The sequence below is a fragment of the Lathamus discolor genome, chromosome 18 (genome assembly GCF_037157495.1).
Source record: "Lathamus discolor isolate bLatDis1 chromosome 18, bLatDis1.hap1, whole genome shotgun sequence".
In the NCBI taxonomy this organism is placed as follows: domain Eukaryota; kingdom Metazoa; phylum Chordata; class Aves; order Psittaciformes; family Psittacidae; genus Lathamus; species Lathamus discolor.
The window spans coordinates 6,621,107-6,638,023 of NC_088901.1; the positions used below are offsets into that span (position 1 = coordinate 6,621,107).

A 16,917-nucleotide genomic window follows, 5' to 3' on the forward strand; every position below is an offset into this window, starting at 1 on the left:
GCAGGTTGAAGAGAGTTTTGCTTGTGAGACACTCGTGCATGAGGCAGGAGATGGCTCAGCGGCTGGGGAGGAAGGGAACAACGGCTGCGATGGTGCCAACAGCACCCTGCATGGGGGTGAAGATGTGTGGTGATCCGTTCCTGCCTCTCCACCTGAGCTGCTGAGGCTCTGCTCTTGCTGCAACTCATAGAACAGCAGGATATTTCATTTCTGATCAACCAGTTTTAGAGGGGGGTTAGGGGGGAAAGAAGGCTTACAAATAAAGCCATTTGAGAGCAGGCAAACCGAACACCATGGCTCTGGTGTGCCTGGAATTTGTGGTTGAGTAATCCTTTCCTGTTTCTTTTTTGGGTTGTTTTTCATCTTGCAGAACAGTGCCTGAAGCAGGTCCACCATGCCGTTAGTAACGAGGAACATTGAGCCAAGGCACCTGTGCCGTCAGACGTTGCCTAGCGTTCGGAGCGAGCTGGAATGCATGACCAACATCACCCTGGCAAATGTCATTCGACAGCTGGGCAGCCTGAGTGAGTACCCCGGCGAGCCTGCGCGGTGCCCTCAGGAGTCGCTCGTGCTCTTTATTTAGCTCCCTTTCTACTCCAGCGTTCCTATTTCTCCCCCATCTGCCTTCCCTGGGTAATGCTAAAATGTTTTCCGAAAGGAATCTGATGCTAATTTCATATCCCCGGTCCCACTGCCTTCCTAGCTAAGAGAAAATGGGGAGGGGGGGTGTGGATATACGGGTGTGTGTGTGAGAGGTTGCAGGGAAGCTGCAGATGGAAGGCTGGAGCACAACTCAGGCTTGTAAAATGGGAGGCTCTCCTAGCAGCCAGGATCTTGTGTCAGAGAATGTGCCTGTAATTGCACACGCTACTAAATGGAGCTTGACTGTGTTGGATGTACACTGTGTCGGTAGTCTTACTCTTAATGGAGCTGCCTCTTTGCCCCTGCTGGTGCTTGCCTTGCAAGACCCAAAGTCCCCACTCTGAGCCAAGTGTTGCCTCTGGGGGGTTTGGGGCTGCTCACTCAGATGGCAGCAGTGCCTGGCTCAGCTCTGCAGTGGGCTGACCAATGTGTTGTGAAGGCCAGAGGGAAAACACGGGCTTCCATGCAGCAGGAGAAACTAAGAGTTAATTATGGTCCCTGGGGGTTGACTCCTTCCTCTGTGGAATGCTCTGGATTCTGATGAGCCACCTTTGCCCTTGAAGCAAGACTTCTGATAATCAAATGAATGTATTGCTTGGCTTCTCTGTGGTGGTTGCAAATGCTTCTGCTTGCTCTGCAAAGCAAGCTCCTTCTGCCATAGCATGAATGTGACAGGGAAAGTGTGGGTGCAGGCTCTTTGCAGCAGTGAAAACCATGGCTGTCACTGACCTCTGGGCCTGTGTTTGCTGCCAGTCGGTGTCACATCCCGTTGGGTTCTAGAAATGTCACTGCATGGGCAAGACCAGTCCCTCCGCTCACATTCAATTGGCCCTTGTTGCTCATTGTTAGGTCTGGTAGCCAAGATGGTTGCAGAGGGCAAGTAAAACCCATCTCATGCCTGTGAAATGGAGAGGAGGAAGGCAGTAAAGCTGCAGACAAGCTAATCCCAGTCCAAACGCCTGCAGTGGGTTAAGCGTGACAGAGCTGCGGTGAGATCCTCTAGATTTACGCCTTTGCGCAGCTCAAAGCTTCTCCTCTTCTACCTTGTCAGAGAGTGGGTGAAGTGCTGGGAGCCAAATTCCAGCCTGGTTTATTGGGCAAGTGCCTTCCTGTGTGATGTGGGGAGTGAGGTGCCTGGTGCTGGACCCATCACAGGTACCTGGAGGAGAGTGCTGGAGGGGTGGCTCTTGCTGACACTGTGTAAGGTGAAGAGGAAGTGCTGAGTACCACCTCTTAGCTGCTTCCCTGAGGTCAGCAGGATTGTAAATGAAGCACTATTTAGACTTAACTGCTCCAGAAAATTCGCATCCAAATGCCCGAACTCCTGCCCCCTCCTCCTTTTCTCTCTCTTCAAAACCTAAATCCACTCCTTCCCTATATGTCGAATATTGCAGGAGAGGAGCACAGGTTCAGTAGGCTGTGACAGGCCTGTCAGGTGAATAATCAGCCATGCCTAGTGCAGCAGAATCTCTTTACAAAGATGCAAACATAAATCTTGTCAAACTTTCATATTCCAGTGAGTTTACCCTTCGTTACTATCACAGCTGGTAGCACTTTGTCGAAGTCGGCTGTGCACCTCGATGTGATGTTATAGAATCCACAAGCTAAAAGATGGAAGGCCCTATTAAATCATGCCGTCTGTCTTCCTGCCAGTGCATGACAGAGAGAATTCGGATTGTAAGCTGCACTTCTGCAGTCAAAGGAATTAAACCAAAGAATTAATCCCTACCTTACCCCATTCACAAGTGTCCATGTTTGGGGTGCTGGGTAATAACTTACGCAGGGCAGGATTACAGACCATCCCTTCTCCCTCCAGGGTTAAGACCAGTACGTACAATGCTCTTTATGTATTATTTCCTGCTTGAAACAGACCACTTGGCATTGCAAACCAAAGACTCTTTTTTCCCCTTGTGCTTGTTGCAGTTCCTTGTGAGACTCAACACCGAGTTTCAGTTCTCATTAAAGTAGAAACCAAATTACAAGTGTTGTTTTGCTGTGCTGTTGCTGGGAGGTAGCAAATTAGCCCATAGCTAAACATTGGCTCTCTTTGGTTAGAGAGATGTACATGGCATCTGTATTGTCCAAAGCTTCCTACTGTATTATTGTCCAGTGAACCTCCAGCCTTTGCTTTCTACAAACACTTCAAGCTGGCATTGCCACCAAAAGGTGTGGAGGAGGTTGATTTTTAACCTGGCTGCTTCCCCATGCTTGGCAGCGTAAGGAGAACTGCATGGGAGTATGAACAAGTAGCTGATATGTCACTTCAGCGAGCTGAAAGTATTTTTGCAGCTGGGCTTTGGGGGATGTCCTCACGTTGCTCTGGGGAATGGGCTCTTGTCTCTCTGAAGTGACTCACTGCAGACAACCAGCTTTTCCCAAATTGCTGTTCAAGTCAGGCTTCCAACTGGTTATCCTTTCCTGAATGTCGGCGAGGATCTTTCAGAGTAACAGATTCCAGAACAAACTATTGACCATATGATGATGCACTTCAAAACCAGACTGCTTATTGGGAGCAGCCTTGTACTCACCAGCCTTGGCTGGGAATGTTTCCCATCAGTGGGAACTCCATGGGCCTATGTCTGCTCTCAGTGCCAAGTCTCTACTGATCAGCATTGTCCTCGCTGTGGTTTGGGCTCCCTGGCTTGGATTGTGCCTCAGAGCAGAACAAAGACACTACTCATTGGAAGCTCTTGGTTTTCTTCCACTTCTGTTTCTGTCTACCTGTGGTCACCTCTTGATGCACATGTAGATTTGAAGCTCTTAAGGACAGGGCATAGCTTTTTGTTGTGCTTCTAAGTGATTCAGCAAGCTCTGCTCCAAGCCCCTAGGCACTCTCAGCCCAAGCAATGGATGATGTTTGTCAGAGCAGCCCACTGAGCATGCCAAGCTGTTACAGGGAGAATATCCGTCTTTGAGAAGTTCCCCTTTGGGTTTGATGGAGAAGAAACGTGAATGCATCAATTTTTCAGACACTGCCACCTGAAGGAACAAAAGGGTCAGTGCTGTCGGCTGTGGTTAGAGCTCAGGCTTGAGGCTCAAGGTCTGGGGCTGCTCTCTCGTTGAGCTTGTAAATAGTGGCAGTTACCCTGGAGGCAGGCCTGCTGGAGACAGGGAGCCTTTGAGCTTCTCCAGAGCAATACAAATCCAACTGCATTGGCTTGTCTAATAAACAGAAGAGCAGAGAATCTTAAAGGAGTTACAAGACTCATCCAGTTTCAGCCGTCTTTATTCAATTACTTTAATAATGACTTGGAAGTATGTCTTGGATTGTTTATTGCTTGAAGGTCCCTTGGAAATGTCAGGTTTTGGTGGAACAGGGAGTTTTCTGCCTGGATGTTATGGGTTTAAACTGAAACAGGGGAAGTTCATGTTAGATACAAGGAAGAAGTTCTTTACTGTAAGGGTGGTGAGGTGCTGGAATGGGTTGCCCAAGGGAGTTGTGAATGCTCCATCCCTGGCAATGTTCAAAGCCAGGTTGGATGGAGCCTTGGGTGACCTGGTTTAGTGTGAGGTGTCCCTGCCCATGGCAGGGGGGTTGGAACTGAATGATCTTAAGGTCCTTTCCAACCCAAACCAGTCTATGATTCTGTGTTGAGCTCAACTCTTGACAAACTTGAACAGAAGCATGGTTGGTTTGTTCTTGTGTCAAGAAAACAAGCTGGGAGACTGAATATGGTCTGATGTGGCTCCTGAGGGTAATGTGGACACTTTGCTCTTCTAGGTAAATTTGCAGAAGACATATTTGGAGAGTTGTTTACTCAAGCCAACACCTTTGCCTCTCGGGTGAGCATTCTAGTCGAGAGAGTTGACCGCTTGCAAGTCAAAGTCACTCAGCTGGATCCCAAAGAGGAGGAAGGTAATAGAATGGAGCACGGTCCATGCAGACCAAGCGTGGTAAAGATTCTCCTTGAATCAACCTGGTTGTTTCACAGCCATAAAATGATGCTGTGATGGGTGGTGGGATGTCTTCTCTTGGACTCAAGAGGGACTGTTCCCTCTCTTCCCAAACAACCACAGTGCTGCTGGTGTGGACAGCCTTTGTGGCCAAGCCTAGATTTGCTCTTTAGCAAGTGTCCATGTGGAAACTCGCTTTTCAGCAACGTGATAGCAGTGTGGTGCGTGAGTCTTGGTCGTGGGGGTTCAGAACCACAGCAGCAGCTCTCAAGAGAGCCGTGTCGATACAGCTCAAGTAGTGGATCTTGGCACAGCATCGTCTGAGATTTGCTGGGTTTCCCAAGGGATCTATGGGAAAAGGAACCTGACCTTAAGGAGTGCAAAGCATGCCAAGAACTCCAGCTGAAATCAGATGTGAATGTGGTCTGCAGTGTCACTGGCCTGGGTCAAGCTGTTCTTCACTTGCTCTCTTTCTTACAGTCTCCCTGCAAGGCATTAACACCAGGAAAGCCTTCAAAAGCTCCACTACTCAGGACCAGAAGCTCTTTGACAGGGATTCTCTCCCTGTGCCTGTCCTTGAAACCTATAGGACCTGCAATACTCCTCCACCTCTCAACATCCTCTCACCTTACAGGTATGGTTGCAACACCTCCTTAGCTCTTCGTTCCCTTGCAGAGAATGAGCTTTGCCTCCCAGTCTGTCAAGGAGGCCGTTTCCCATCCTGTCCTGTCCTGAAGTAACTGTTTCCAATGGGAAATTGAGTTGCTAAACTGAGATCCACCGGGAAATCCCATTCTCTGGATTATGTGAAACTTTGCTTTTGGGGCTGTACAAATGAGCATAGCTAGAAAATGAGAGATTCGGTTACCTGCTGTCACATTTGTGACTGCCTTGGGGCAAGGCTTGGCTGGCACTGCAGAAACATGCTAGGAGTTGTGCAGATGATGCATTTTCCTTGTGCTTCTCCATAGCACTGTGGCTCCTTTCCAGAAAGCTGCAGTGCAAACTGCAGAGCATACATCTGTAAATGGCTCTCACCCAGGTGGGTGCAGCAGACTCCTATAGATCTGGAGATGCTTTCTGTGCCTGGTCTGATACATGGAATGTGACCTACACCAGCTGCAGAACCAGTTCTCTTGAGCACTCTCCCTCTGATTTCATCTTGTAGGTGGTAGAGGGAAAGGGGGTCAGAATCCAGAGGCTTAGCCCACATCCATAAATATCTTTGGAGCAGGTAAAAAGTAATTACAGATAGCTGGAGGCAGCTGTCTTCTGCCAGACATGGCTGCACTGCAAAGGAGGAGCAGAGTGTGTGTGTGTACTCACTCCTGAGTTTCAAGGATGCTGCTGATCTGATTTAGGGTTCCTGAGCTGGAGAAGGGTTGGCTGGTTGTTTTTCCACATCAGAAATACAACACAAACAACTGGGAGTTGAAGTGAGAGACCTGCTGCTCTCTTGGTGATTGTTCAGAGCAGTTGAGCTCTTCAGGTGCTGTATAATGGAGATATGGTGTGAGGGTAAAAGCATGGGGGGAGAGCCAGGGCAAGGGAGGCTGTGGGTCTGAGATAGGGGATGGAGGTGAGAGCAGTGTGTTTGACCTTCTAAACTGTCCTCTGGGCTTGTGCCTTGTGTTTTCTTTGGGCTTCAAACAAATGTGTGACTTGGTCCTTATTTGTGTGTGTTGGTTTTTCCCCCCCTGCCTGTTCTAGGGATGATGGCAAGGAGGCACTTAAATTCTACACCGATCCTTCCTATTTCTTCGACCTTTGGAAAGAGAAAATGCTTCAGGACACGAAGGATATTATGAAAGAGAAGCGGAAACATAGGGTGAGGAAATGGGAGACCTCTGCCAACAGGGGTGTGTCAGGGAAGAGCAGGAGGTGGGAAGTGTTAATACAGCTTGGACTTCAAAGTTGCTATCCAAAAGTCAGGTTTGCTTCCTTAAAAACTTCCCTGAATTGAGTTTATCTGGTTTGCTTTAAAGAACACAAAGATACCCTTCACCTGTTTTTCCAAATGCCACTGTCTTTGTATGGTTATAAGGGCTTAATCGGTAGTCCTCAAGTATAGTGCAGGGGAAAAAGTTAGAGTCTTTTCTGCACTTCCCATGTTGCAGAGGGGGTCTGTCCAGTGGTGAAGCTGTGCAAATCCCAGTGCCCCAGCACTGCAGTGTTCTGAGTGCTGTGATACATTCTGCTGTGAAAGAATAAAGAGAGAATGTCCCTTCAGGAGCACAAAACCAGGCCCTGATATTAAATGGGGGGTAAGTGGGAGGCTTAACAAAACCACTTCAGCTGCAAATGCCAGGTAGAAGCTTCTGGTTGGCTTGCCTGGAGGTTTGAACCCATGTTTTACCAGCACTGAAAGACTGTAAAAGAACCGGTTCGAGCATACTTTATGGAGCTTTTGAGCAACCGGAGTCTTAAATATCAGAACAGATGATTTTTCAATGGGAATAACAAAGGAAAGAAGTAGGACGTGGTAAAACACACAGAGTAAGGCTCGCTGAAGCCCACTTCTTTGTGGACAAGTGTCCGTATTGCATCCTAGAGCACTTAACACCAGCAAGGTGATGGTGAGATTCGGCAGGCTTGACCCAGAGGCCAAAAACTGAATTGCTGTGGGAAACTGAGCTTTCCCTCTGCCCTCGAGGTGGTGGTGCCAGGGAATAACGACGGCATCATGGCCAGGCTGCACTGGGGAAATCTGATGTTGTCTATCTCATTTTGTGCTCCAACCTCTGTGTGTGGGAGATCTTTGGAGCTTGCAGCGATGGGGAAAGTAAATTAAAGATCCCATCCCTCTTTGAGCATATTCTCTTCTTGAAACTGCTGCAGGTTTGTCTTATCCTTTCCTCTTCCTAAGCTTCTGTTTGCTTCCTTCTCCCTTAGAAAGAGAAAAAGGAGAATCCGAACCGAGGGAATGTGAATCCACGAAAAATCAAAACCCGGAAAGAAGAGTGGGAGAAGCTGAAAATGGGGCAAGAATTTGTTGAGTCAAAGGACAAACATGGTCCTGCTGGGTAAGCAAGTGTGGGGCTCTCTGGTTCAGCTCCCTGCTGAGGTTGATTGTGATGCAGTTCACCCTGCTCTGCAGCTCCTCCGAATCGGCTGTGTGCTGCAGATCGATACTGCCGCTAATCACATTCTCCAAAGTAAATGTGGCTGCTAATTTTAAGATTTGCTAAATAAATCAGGGAGCTGCAGGGTTTGAACAAGGTGGCAGGAACAGCTTTGGTAGCAAGTCTGCTCTCAGCTGCCTGTCTTGTGGGCACAGAAGTGTTGAGAGCTTTGGCTCCCTACCCCATCGCCATGCCCTGGGCCTTACGCTGGGGAGCGGGGTGGCATCATGGTGGCATTGTGTGATTGCTTTGTTACATCTCCCAAATGGCTCTTCACACCCGCAACTTGGAGCGGGGGCTGTCCCCATCCAAGTATTTCAAGCTCCAGATCTCTCTTTAGCACTTCTGGCTTGGGAATTCATTTAACTTTTGACACCAGCAAGGCTGGAAGCAGACCGAATTCCCCACAATGCACTGCTCACTTGCTCGCTCCTTGCAGCTTCCTTTCATAGAAGAGAAAAATCTCTCTTTAAATCACACTCTTCCAGCTAAAAATAAAACTTGCTTTTAGTTTAATAGGAGAACAGGTTTGGTTTCTAGCAGAGGAATGGAGCAGCACAACAGCACCATTTCCTTGCTCCTCTTTTCACATGGAAGCATGTTCATGCCTTTGAATTTGCTTGAGGTCCAGGACCCCCAGGAAGAGGGGTGGTTTCACCACCCCTCAGTGAAATGAGCTCAGAGAAAGTTGAGCAGGAGAGTAATCTGAAACTGAAGGAAGAACTTTGGATCCTTGCTTTTAATGGCATTGCTGTTTCTTGGCTTCTTGTTGATATTCTATTCTCCACCTTACTTGTGTGGCATCTTTGAGTATCTCTTTTTGACAATAAGGATGCCCAGTGCCACTGGGAGTCCTTCAAGCCCGGGTTGTTAAGAATATTAATAGAAACGGCTTTTATTTCAGTGTTTTCTTGCTCTCTGAACTGTATCCTCGTGCTGTTGCACTGTGTGGTAGCAACAAACAAACAGGAGAGCATCTGGGCAAGCTCTAGCCAAAGAATTATGCAGAGCAAACCAATGCAGCTCTGCACAGTTCATCACGTAGGATGCTTTGAGGAGCAGAGGCTTTTTTCCCTTATGTTTCTTTAAGGATTTGTGTTGTGTGTCCTGTTGTGGTGGTTGTTAAGGTCCCACCTAAAGGCAGGTCCCACTGTGGTGGAAAAAGCTATTCCTGCTCGAAAAGCTCATTTCTACATCTTGAAGGTTGAGCCATCCGTGTGGTTAATATCACTGCTGTTTGGTGGTTGAACTGCTGCACGGTTGGTTGTTGTAACCCTTCCAGGAGGCAAACCTCTTGTGAGTGAGGGGGGAAACGAGCTTTAGACATTGCCTTGAACTCTTCCAACACATTCGCTTGTCTTGCTTCCACCCAGGTACCCCTCTAACATGGTGTATCAGAACGGCAGCATCGGTTCCAATGAAAGCATGGACGTGAACTGCTACCCGCCACCGCCGCAGACTGACTCTATTGTGCCACCACCTCCTTCATTCCCAGATGACAGCCTGCCTCCACCCCCGGTGGAATTTAGGTAAGCCTACGGGATCCCTTCTGTCACTGAGGAGTAGTAGGTGGTGTAAAAGGATGACATGAGACAGGCTGAGATAGTTAAGCATAACTTCCTGACGGGTGTTGTATGGGAACCAGAATGCTCCTGTCTGAGGGGATGTGCAATTGCAGGCAGGGACAGAGGCACAGGCAGCACATCCATAAATCCTAACCACTCTCCTTGTTCCCATAGAGAAGGGGAGAATGGGCTTGGGGAGAGCTAGAGCAGACTTATTTCATGTTCTGTAAGACCAGGGTACCTGTAGATCTGGCTCCATTGTGTTGGTTGTCCAGTGCAGTTGTTCCAGACCCTGTAGTTCCTGTCAGAGCTTTGCAAATAAGCCTTCTTTCGTCTCTGTGTTTTGTTACTGTTTGCCCTGTGATTTTTGACATGGGCACTGAAGATGTAGTTAAATGTAATGGACTCGAGCACGCTGCAGACTTCTTCCCAGAGACTTTGGTGCAAGTTCAGGGCAGCTGCTTTGTGTCAGATGAAATGGTGACTTCCAGTCACCTCTGGAGAGGGCAGTCATGGTCCAGCAGTTGCTCAGGACACAAAGGGTGGAACAAGAGTAAATCTAAGGTAGTAAAACAGTCAAGAGTAGCAGGAGGGGGCTATGTCAGCTAGACAGGACTGTTTTAGCTTGTCTCCATCTTATCCAAAGGCAGCAGTGCTGCAGAAAAGGCTCTTCTGATGTGTCAGAGAGACCAAGCAGTGTGTTCCTCTAGGGCAGAGCAGAAACGAGCTTTCAGATGATGCCTTATGCATCATCTTAGATCTCTGCCTAGCCATGGAGCTCTCCCTTCCCTGGTTTTGTTTTGGTGCTTGTTTATAAAGAGCTCCAGGAGTGAGGTTTGATCCCCAGTAGTCTGTCTCAGATCAGCGCTGTTACTGTCTTACTGCAGAAGATGTCAGTTTAGGACTTCCTCTACACATCCATGGGATATTATAGTGTCTTATGGGCAGTAGTGTTCTCTGGTACTTCCCTAAATGGGAGATTCAGTCACTCCTGCATCGCTTAAGAGCATGTTGGGTTTCCACATCTTCACTCCCCACAGCAAGCTCAGAGTCGTGGCTGCTGCACTCAAGCTCTGAGCCACGGAATCCAGTGCAGAGATCTGTTCCCAGCAGGTGCTCAGAGCATATGCTTTCCTGGCATTCCCACCAGGATATTTTGTATGATTTATCATGGTAGGCATCCCTGATCTGGGCGTCAGGAGGCTGACCTCAGCTTCGAGAGGTACTGTCTTGCATTGCTATAGGAGCTCTTAAGCCAGGAGGCTGCTCTGAGCTCAGCCCTGATGCCTGGCCTTTGGCAGGGGGGTGAGATGGCTCATGTTCTTGCCAGCATGGGAGATGGGATGGGTGATAGCATTCCTGCCAGTCTGCAGAAGCCTTCCTTTGTTCTGGTGGTGTAGGCCGAGAGAAACACTGCAAGGGAATTAAAACCAAGCAGTGAAGTCTCCTGGAAACACCACTTAAAGCTGGAACTTGGATATTTTTGTCTGCACTGCAACAAACACACATGATTTGCATTAGCATTGACATTGTACAGTCTATGTAACTAATAGCCTTCTTTCTCTCTGCTCCAGCAGCTATCCTATAGACAACCAAAGAGGTTCTGGTTCTGGAGGGACCAAACGATCCAGCCTGGTCAGCCCCAGTCATCCACCACCAGCTCCTCCCATTGGATCCCCCTCAACCACCAGGCCGGGCTTTGCTCCCCCTCCAGCGCCACCGCCGCCACCACCACTGATGGGCAGCACGCCCCCTCCACCACCTCCCATGGGATTCCCGTCACCGGGAACACCGCCACCCCCCTCACCCCCTTCTTTCCCACCTCACCCCGAGTTTGCTGCCCCGCCACCACCATCTCCCCCTCCAGCAGTTGAGTATGCCAGTGTGCTTCCACCTCCGCTGCCGCAGGCGGGCAGTGGGAGTGCGCCACCTCCCCCTCCACCACCACCGCCTCCTGGCCCACCCCCTCTATCTTCTGGTGGCCTGGATGGCCCCCCACCTCCCCCTCCACCCTCAGACACCTCCACCTCCAAGCCCAAGTCATCATTGCCTGCAGTTAGCGATGCCAGGAGTGATCTGCTTTCAGCTATTCGCCAGGGTAAGGTTTTGTTTCAGTGCTTTCTCCTTTGCCTCTGGAAAACCTCACATACCCATGTGAAGAGCCCCTGGGAGCCATCTCCTCAGCAGTGGTGTGAGTGCCTCACTGCTCGAGACCTGTCCCTTTTGGTCCCTCCTTGTCTGACCACCTCGCTAGGTTTTACAGCTCCACCTGCACCTTTGGAGACAGCAGTGCTGGAATTGGTGTGGTCCAGTTTTGTGAGTGGATTGGGTAGGGTTAGTGGTGATAACCCCCCAGAGGAGCATGGAAACAATTCCCACCTGCCCACCCAGCCTGTCTTGCCCGTCGTTCACCATCAGTGTTATCCTACAGCGTGTCCAAGACAGGCTGCCTTGCCCAGAGGATTGTGTCACAAGGATGGCTGCTTTGGAGATCTCTGTGTGACCAAAGCCTTTGCATGATCCTGTCTATTGCCTTCGTTCCCAACAGGCTTCCAGCTTCGCAAGGTGGAGGAGCAGCGGGAGCAGGAGAAGCGGGACGTTGTGGGCAATGATGTGGCCACGATCCTGTCGCGCCGCATCGCTGTGGAGTACAGCGACTCTGAGGACGACTCTTCCGAGTTCGATGAGGACGAATGGTCGGATTAACCACAGCCCACTCCCCTCCTTCCCCTTCTCTCCTGAGTTAACCTCTTCTTAAAGAGTCAGGTGGCCAAACCTTCCACCACTTCCCTTTTCAACCCGTAACCAAAGATGTGCCAAGGGTTTTCAGAGAACCAGCAGCATATCTCCCCTCTCCCTCCCCCTCCAGCTTTGGCAGTGCTTTGTGCTCTGCCTTTTCCAAAGGTCTCCTCACGGACACTGCCAAAGTGGTGTTGGGATTTAGCTGGAGGGAGTGTAACGGTTGCTTATTTAAAAGAGAGCTAAACCTCCAGCTTCTTGATGCCACCAGGCAGAGCACATCTAAACCCTCCATCCGGAGGGATTTTGAAAGTAAAGATGGATGATCCTGGTGCGGCCGGATAGCCTTTCAGATGAAGGACATTTTCAGCTAGTTTTCTCATGGCAACAGCAGACAGTTGATCTGATGGCTCTCCCTTTCCAGTGAACACTGGTTGTGCTGCAAGAAAATGGGCTTGAAATGTCAGTTCTCTGCTGCATCCCACTGTCAAATCATCAGGTTTTGGCAGTAGCGCACAATTCTTTCCCCTCTGACCCCCTAGTATTAATTCCAGACTGCCCTACTTGGGGTGTGCTTCCTGGCTCCAGGGCTGTGGAACGCTTTGGGTGCAATGTGAGGAGGGACTTCTTTAATGCCAAAAGCTGCCTTTACCTTCCTCCAGCCTCCTGGCCTGCTTGGCCAAAGGAGACTTGCCCAAAGGGATGCAAAGGTGGGGCAGAACGGTTCCTCAGCTTCCCACCCGTGGGAAAGCAGAGCCACTGTCCCTCTGGGACACATCTGTGATGAAACTGCTCTGTTGATGCCTCCAATTCACACCGAGTGTTTAAATAGGTGCCTTGAGCAGGGCAATCGTGTGGGGAGGAGTTCTCTGAGCAGCAGGCACTTGGGCCATCTTTGGCAATGCTGCAGGCAGTTTGGTGAAGTGCTTCGTAATGGGGTGACCATGTACACAGGGACTTGAAGAGCAGAAAAACGCTTGGCTTCCCCTTCCCTTACTCCAAAGGAGGGGGATTTCTGTGCCTAAAAACATCTTGTGGGGGGACTAAGTTGCCCATCAGACCTAACCCACTTTGTTTCCTTTAATTTTGTGATTCTAATTCATTAGTTAATTTTAAGAAGACATTCCTCCTCCTCACTAACCCTGTGAATTCCCAGGCTGCTCACTACAGATCCAGGACTGGCAAGGGGAGAAAATGGTGAACTTGACCTAGGTTTTGTTCCTGGTTTATATTCCCTTCCATAGCATATAAGCCTATCTTGGAAATGTAGAAACAAATACCCCTTATGCCACAGATGTGTACTGTAATCTGAACATGACTCTTTCAGTTGAGTTCATGCCAGAAAGCGATTCCAAAGCCTTTTGGAGATCACGGGTCCAGCTGTGGTGGGGTGGGACCAGCTGCATGTTCCTCCAACCTCTTTGCCTTTCCTACTGTCAAGTATTTTGCCAGCCTGTGCCTGTTCCTTCTCTTCTGGTTTAATGGTGTTGCTCATACCTGGAATGCCAGGCCCAGACGGATGCTGCCAGCTTGCTGCAAATCCTTCTTGGGCTTTGATTGATGCCTTTAGTTCGTGCCATTGTGTTCTTACTGATGCCTTGTGTGCATGTCTTTGCCAGAGCAGGGGATGGGCTTTTCTGGGGTGTGGATCAAGCTGAGATCCAGTGCGACCCTGAGAGATTTACGGGACTGCTAAAGCAGGAGCTTGTGCCTGTCAAGCCAGGCAGGATGCAAAGGGCGTAGACTCCGAGGCATCCCCATGGGCTGGGGACATGTGAGCAGCACCAGTTCCAGGTTCTGGAAGAGAGAACAAACCCCTTGGGTGCTGGTGAGAGAGACTTGGCAATGCAAAGTGCTGATTGCTGCAAGCTGGGTGAGGGGGGGGCAAGAGGAGAACCGCTGCCTCTTGTTTTCCTGCTCTTTCCGTAAGCATCCTCCTCTGGCTTCCCTCGGAGACAGGTTCCTCGGGAAAACAGACCTTTGAGCTAACCCAGGCTGACAGCATTAGCACACAGGGAAGCAAGGAACTTGCCAATGCCAAACCTGGCTTCAGTTTAAATTGCCTTAACTAGAGCCTCAATCCCTGTGGAGATAGGGGGAGTGAGTATTCCTGTCGTGGGAAATCCAGGCAAGTGCCATACTCTCCATGACCCAGATGGATGGTCTGTGAGGCAGGGCCGTGCCTCAGGGTGGTAGGGACACGGTTGCTGTTGCACAAGGCTGCTGTGTGGGTGATCCAGCGCGGAGTTGGCTTCTCTGCCTGCTTCTCTTGCAGGGCCCTCCTGGCAGCAGGAGGGACACTGCTTTGTCCGTGCAAGCCTGCTGGTTGCCACCCTCTGCTTTCAGACATGCAGAATCAGACGTGCTGGAGCTCAGCTGGGTTGTGGACAGGTAGGGAAGGTTGGTTGTTGGGTTTTAAATCTCCTTTGATTGCACAAGGAGCCTGATGTGGTGATCCCTGAGAAACAACTGCTTTAAAGCAACTGCCTTTGAGGAGCATTTCAAAATGGGCTGCCAAGTAAGCTGAGTAGTTCAAAAGCAGTAGGGGAAGAGGAGAGGTGCCAAAAACAACCTTTGCAAGACACAGCAGCTGTGCTGGAACTGCAGGGCTGCTGTCCCATGTCGACCAAGGGGCTGTGCTGGGCTCCCCTGCAATCCATGTCATTCCATGTGAACTTCCTCCTTCCATTCCCTGTGGCAGGCAAGCCTCAAGCATTTCACAAAGGCAAAAGCAAGAGCTGGCAATTGGAATCCTCCCTGCTCTCTGCCTCCCCGGGAGGAGCCCCCCTTTCCCATGTCATCCCGACCTGTATCTGTACGGATATGCAGAGCCGGAGCAGCCATTCCCTCCATCCTGTTGCTCAGGGTGTGCAGGTTGGGGCAGGCCACTGCTGCCTTCCTCTTCCTGGCTGCATGCTCCTGGTTAAATATTCTCCCCGTGTCCTCGCCTGCAGTGCTTGGCTGCTGCTCCCAGCAGCCTCTTCCCCCGCCACCCCCCTTCCCAGGGAAAACCTCATCCCGGCTTTGCGGGCTCAGCCTGGAGCCTCCTCCGCAGCCGGTGACCTTCACTGCGTTCTCCTCTCCTTATCAGGCTCCAAGCACCAGAGCAGAGCCAGGAAAGGGGCTCCTGAAGGTCCCACATGGCCCAGAAACTGGGGAATGTTGTTTCAGGGAAAGGATGTGGTGTTCACTATTATCATTCAATCCATGAACTTACTGAAGGTGCCTCTTTGGGAATTACCTGTCCTTGACAGGAGCTGCCTGGCGGGGCTCGGTGGGGGGCAGAGGCCAGCTTTCATTCCTGTTGGATTTTGGGGGGGGTGTGGGGTGTGTGTGCTTTCTCCTCTTGCTTTTGAAACAAAGCCTTGAAGTGGGAAGTGGATCCAATGTGTTTATTCCTGTATTAACATTCATTTTAATTCATTTCAGAAACTAACCCCTTTTTCCTTCCCAGTTAGAATGCCATAGACTTAGACATAGAGCTGTAACCCTCCTCAAGTGCCTTATTTTCCTACATGATATAAATATATTTATAAGAGTTAATTATTCCACTTGTATCTTAGGGGTTGATTGCTGAGCAGTAGGAGAAGAGATGGGAAGTGCCCTTGGAGGACCCAGCCAGGCTGGGGGTCGGATGCGGTGAGGGATGCTCTCAGGGTGCAGGGGGTTCCTCACATCGCACCAGAGGAGTTTCAACCCTAAGCTCTGCTCAGAGAAACCAATCTCCTGAGCAGAACTGTTGGGTTTTCCTGCCCCTGCAGACAAACACTGATGCCTGGGCTCTGCTGCCTCATGTGCACAGATGCAGCTGAAAGCTGCTGCGGGAGCAGAGCCCAGCCTGTGTCCGTATCCGTATCCTCACTGCCTCCTGGCTCCCCCTGCGCTGTCTGTCCTTCTCCCTGTCGGTTGCTGGGTAAGCCAGGCTTTTCCTGCTGCTTTGGTGTTCATAATCGGCTCAGAAACCCCTGGATGAAGATTCCCGATTGCAGATTTTTGTAATGTACATGTAAAGAAAAAAGAAATTAATAATTTTTTGATCCTTTTTTAAAAACTGTAAACTTGATAAAACCTTTCGATCCAACCAGTGCCTGCTGTGTTACTGCGGGCACGTGGTGAGGACCCTGCCGTGGTCTTGGGCATGTGGATAGGGGCAGATCCTGGACTGAGGGGCTGCTGCAATTCCATAGAATCCCAGCATGGTTTGGGTTGGAAGGGACCTTAAAGCTCATCCAGGGACCCTTCCATGAGAGCAGGTGGGACAGGCCCTGTCCCAAGCCCCTCTACAGGTTTCCTGCAGCCCCCTTAGGCACTGGAGCTGCTCTAAGGTCTCCCCTTCAGGAGCCTTCTCTTGTCCAGGCTGACCCAGCCCAGCTCTCTCAGCCTGGCTCCAGAGCAGAGCTGCTCCAGCCCTCGCAGCAGCTCCGTGGCATCACTTAGGGAGCCCGGCTGTGATCAGTGTTCCATCCAGCACCCAGCCTGCATCCTCACCGCAGGTGCCTGGGCACAGGGATGGAGGACACCAGCAGGTCCCAGAGCTGTGCTACAAACACCATCCCTGCCGGAGCCTCTTCCAGCACCATGCCAAGGTGGATTGAGGATTATGGCTGGGGGTACTTAGTGCTGCCTGCGGTGGGCAGTGGTGCCAAGGCAGGAGGTCCCGGTTTCCTGGGGGTGCTCCCTGCCATAGGAATGAGCCTGGGCTCCAGCCACTGCAGCTGGGGTGGGAGGGAGCTGCTGTTGCTGCTTTCCTGCTTCCCTTTCAGCCTCCCAGGGTCCCTTTGCAGTGAAGCTGCCTGGCCCCAGCTGCAGCAGCGATGGCTCCGGGCCCCGTGTTCAGGTGCTGCGTCTGGGCTTGGGTTTACTTTGCCAGTTGGTGCAGAGCAACAAAAGGCTCCATCCCTGCTGCTCCTCATCCCTGCCTGTGCAGAGCTCTGCTCTGCCAAATTCCCTTGGCT

General features: G+C 50.5%; 1 protein-coding gene across 2 annotated transcripts in view; it reads left to right on the forward strand.

Annotated features, from left to right (window-relative positions):
• Nucleotides 1–16,043, forward strand: part of WASF2 (WASP family member 2) — a 31,162-nt gene extending 15,119 nt beyond the window's left edge. The window contains exons 2-9 of one of the 2 annotated variants that reach the window (XM_065697470.1): nt 371–524; nt 4,364–4,498; nt 5,017–5,170; nt 6,247–6,364; nt 7,429–7,559; nt 9,032–9,187; nt 10,798–11,321; nt 11,772–16,043. In XM_065697470.1, the coding sequence (XP_065553542.1) occupies nt 395–524; nt 4,364–4,498; nt 5,017–5,170; nt 6,247–6,364; nt 7,429–7,559; nt 9,032–9,187; nt 10,798–11,321; nt 11,772–11,929 (1,506 nt within the window). In that variant the 5' untranslated portion in view covers nt 371–394 and the 3' untranslated portion in view covers nt 11,930–16,043. The remainder of the gene's footprint in view (nt 1–370; nt 525–4,363; nt 4,499–5,016; nt 5,171–6,246; nt 6,365–7,428; nt 7,560–9,031; nt 9,188–10,797; nt 11,322–11,771) is intronic. The other variant, XM_065697472.1, reaches the window with a different exon arrangement.
• Nucleotides 16,044–16,917: the final 874 nt, after the last annotated feature.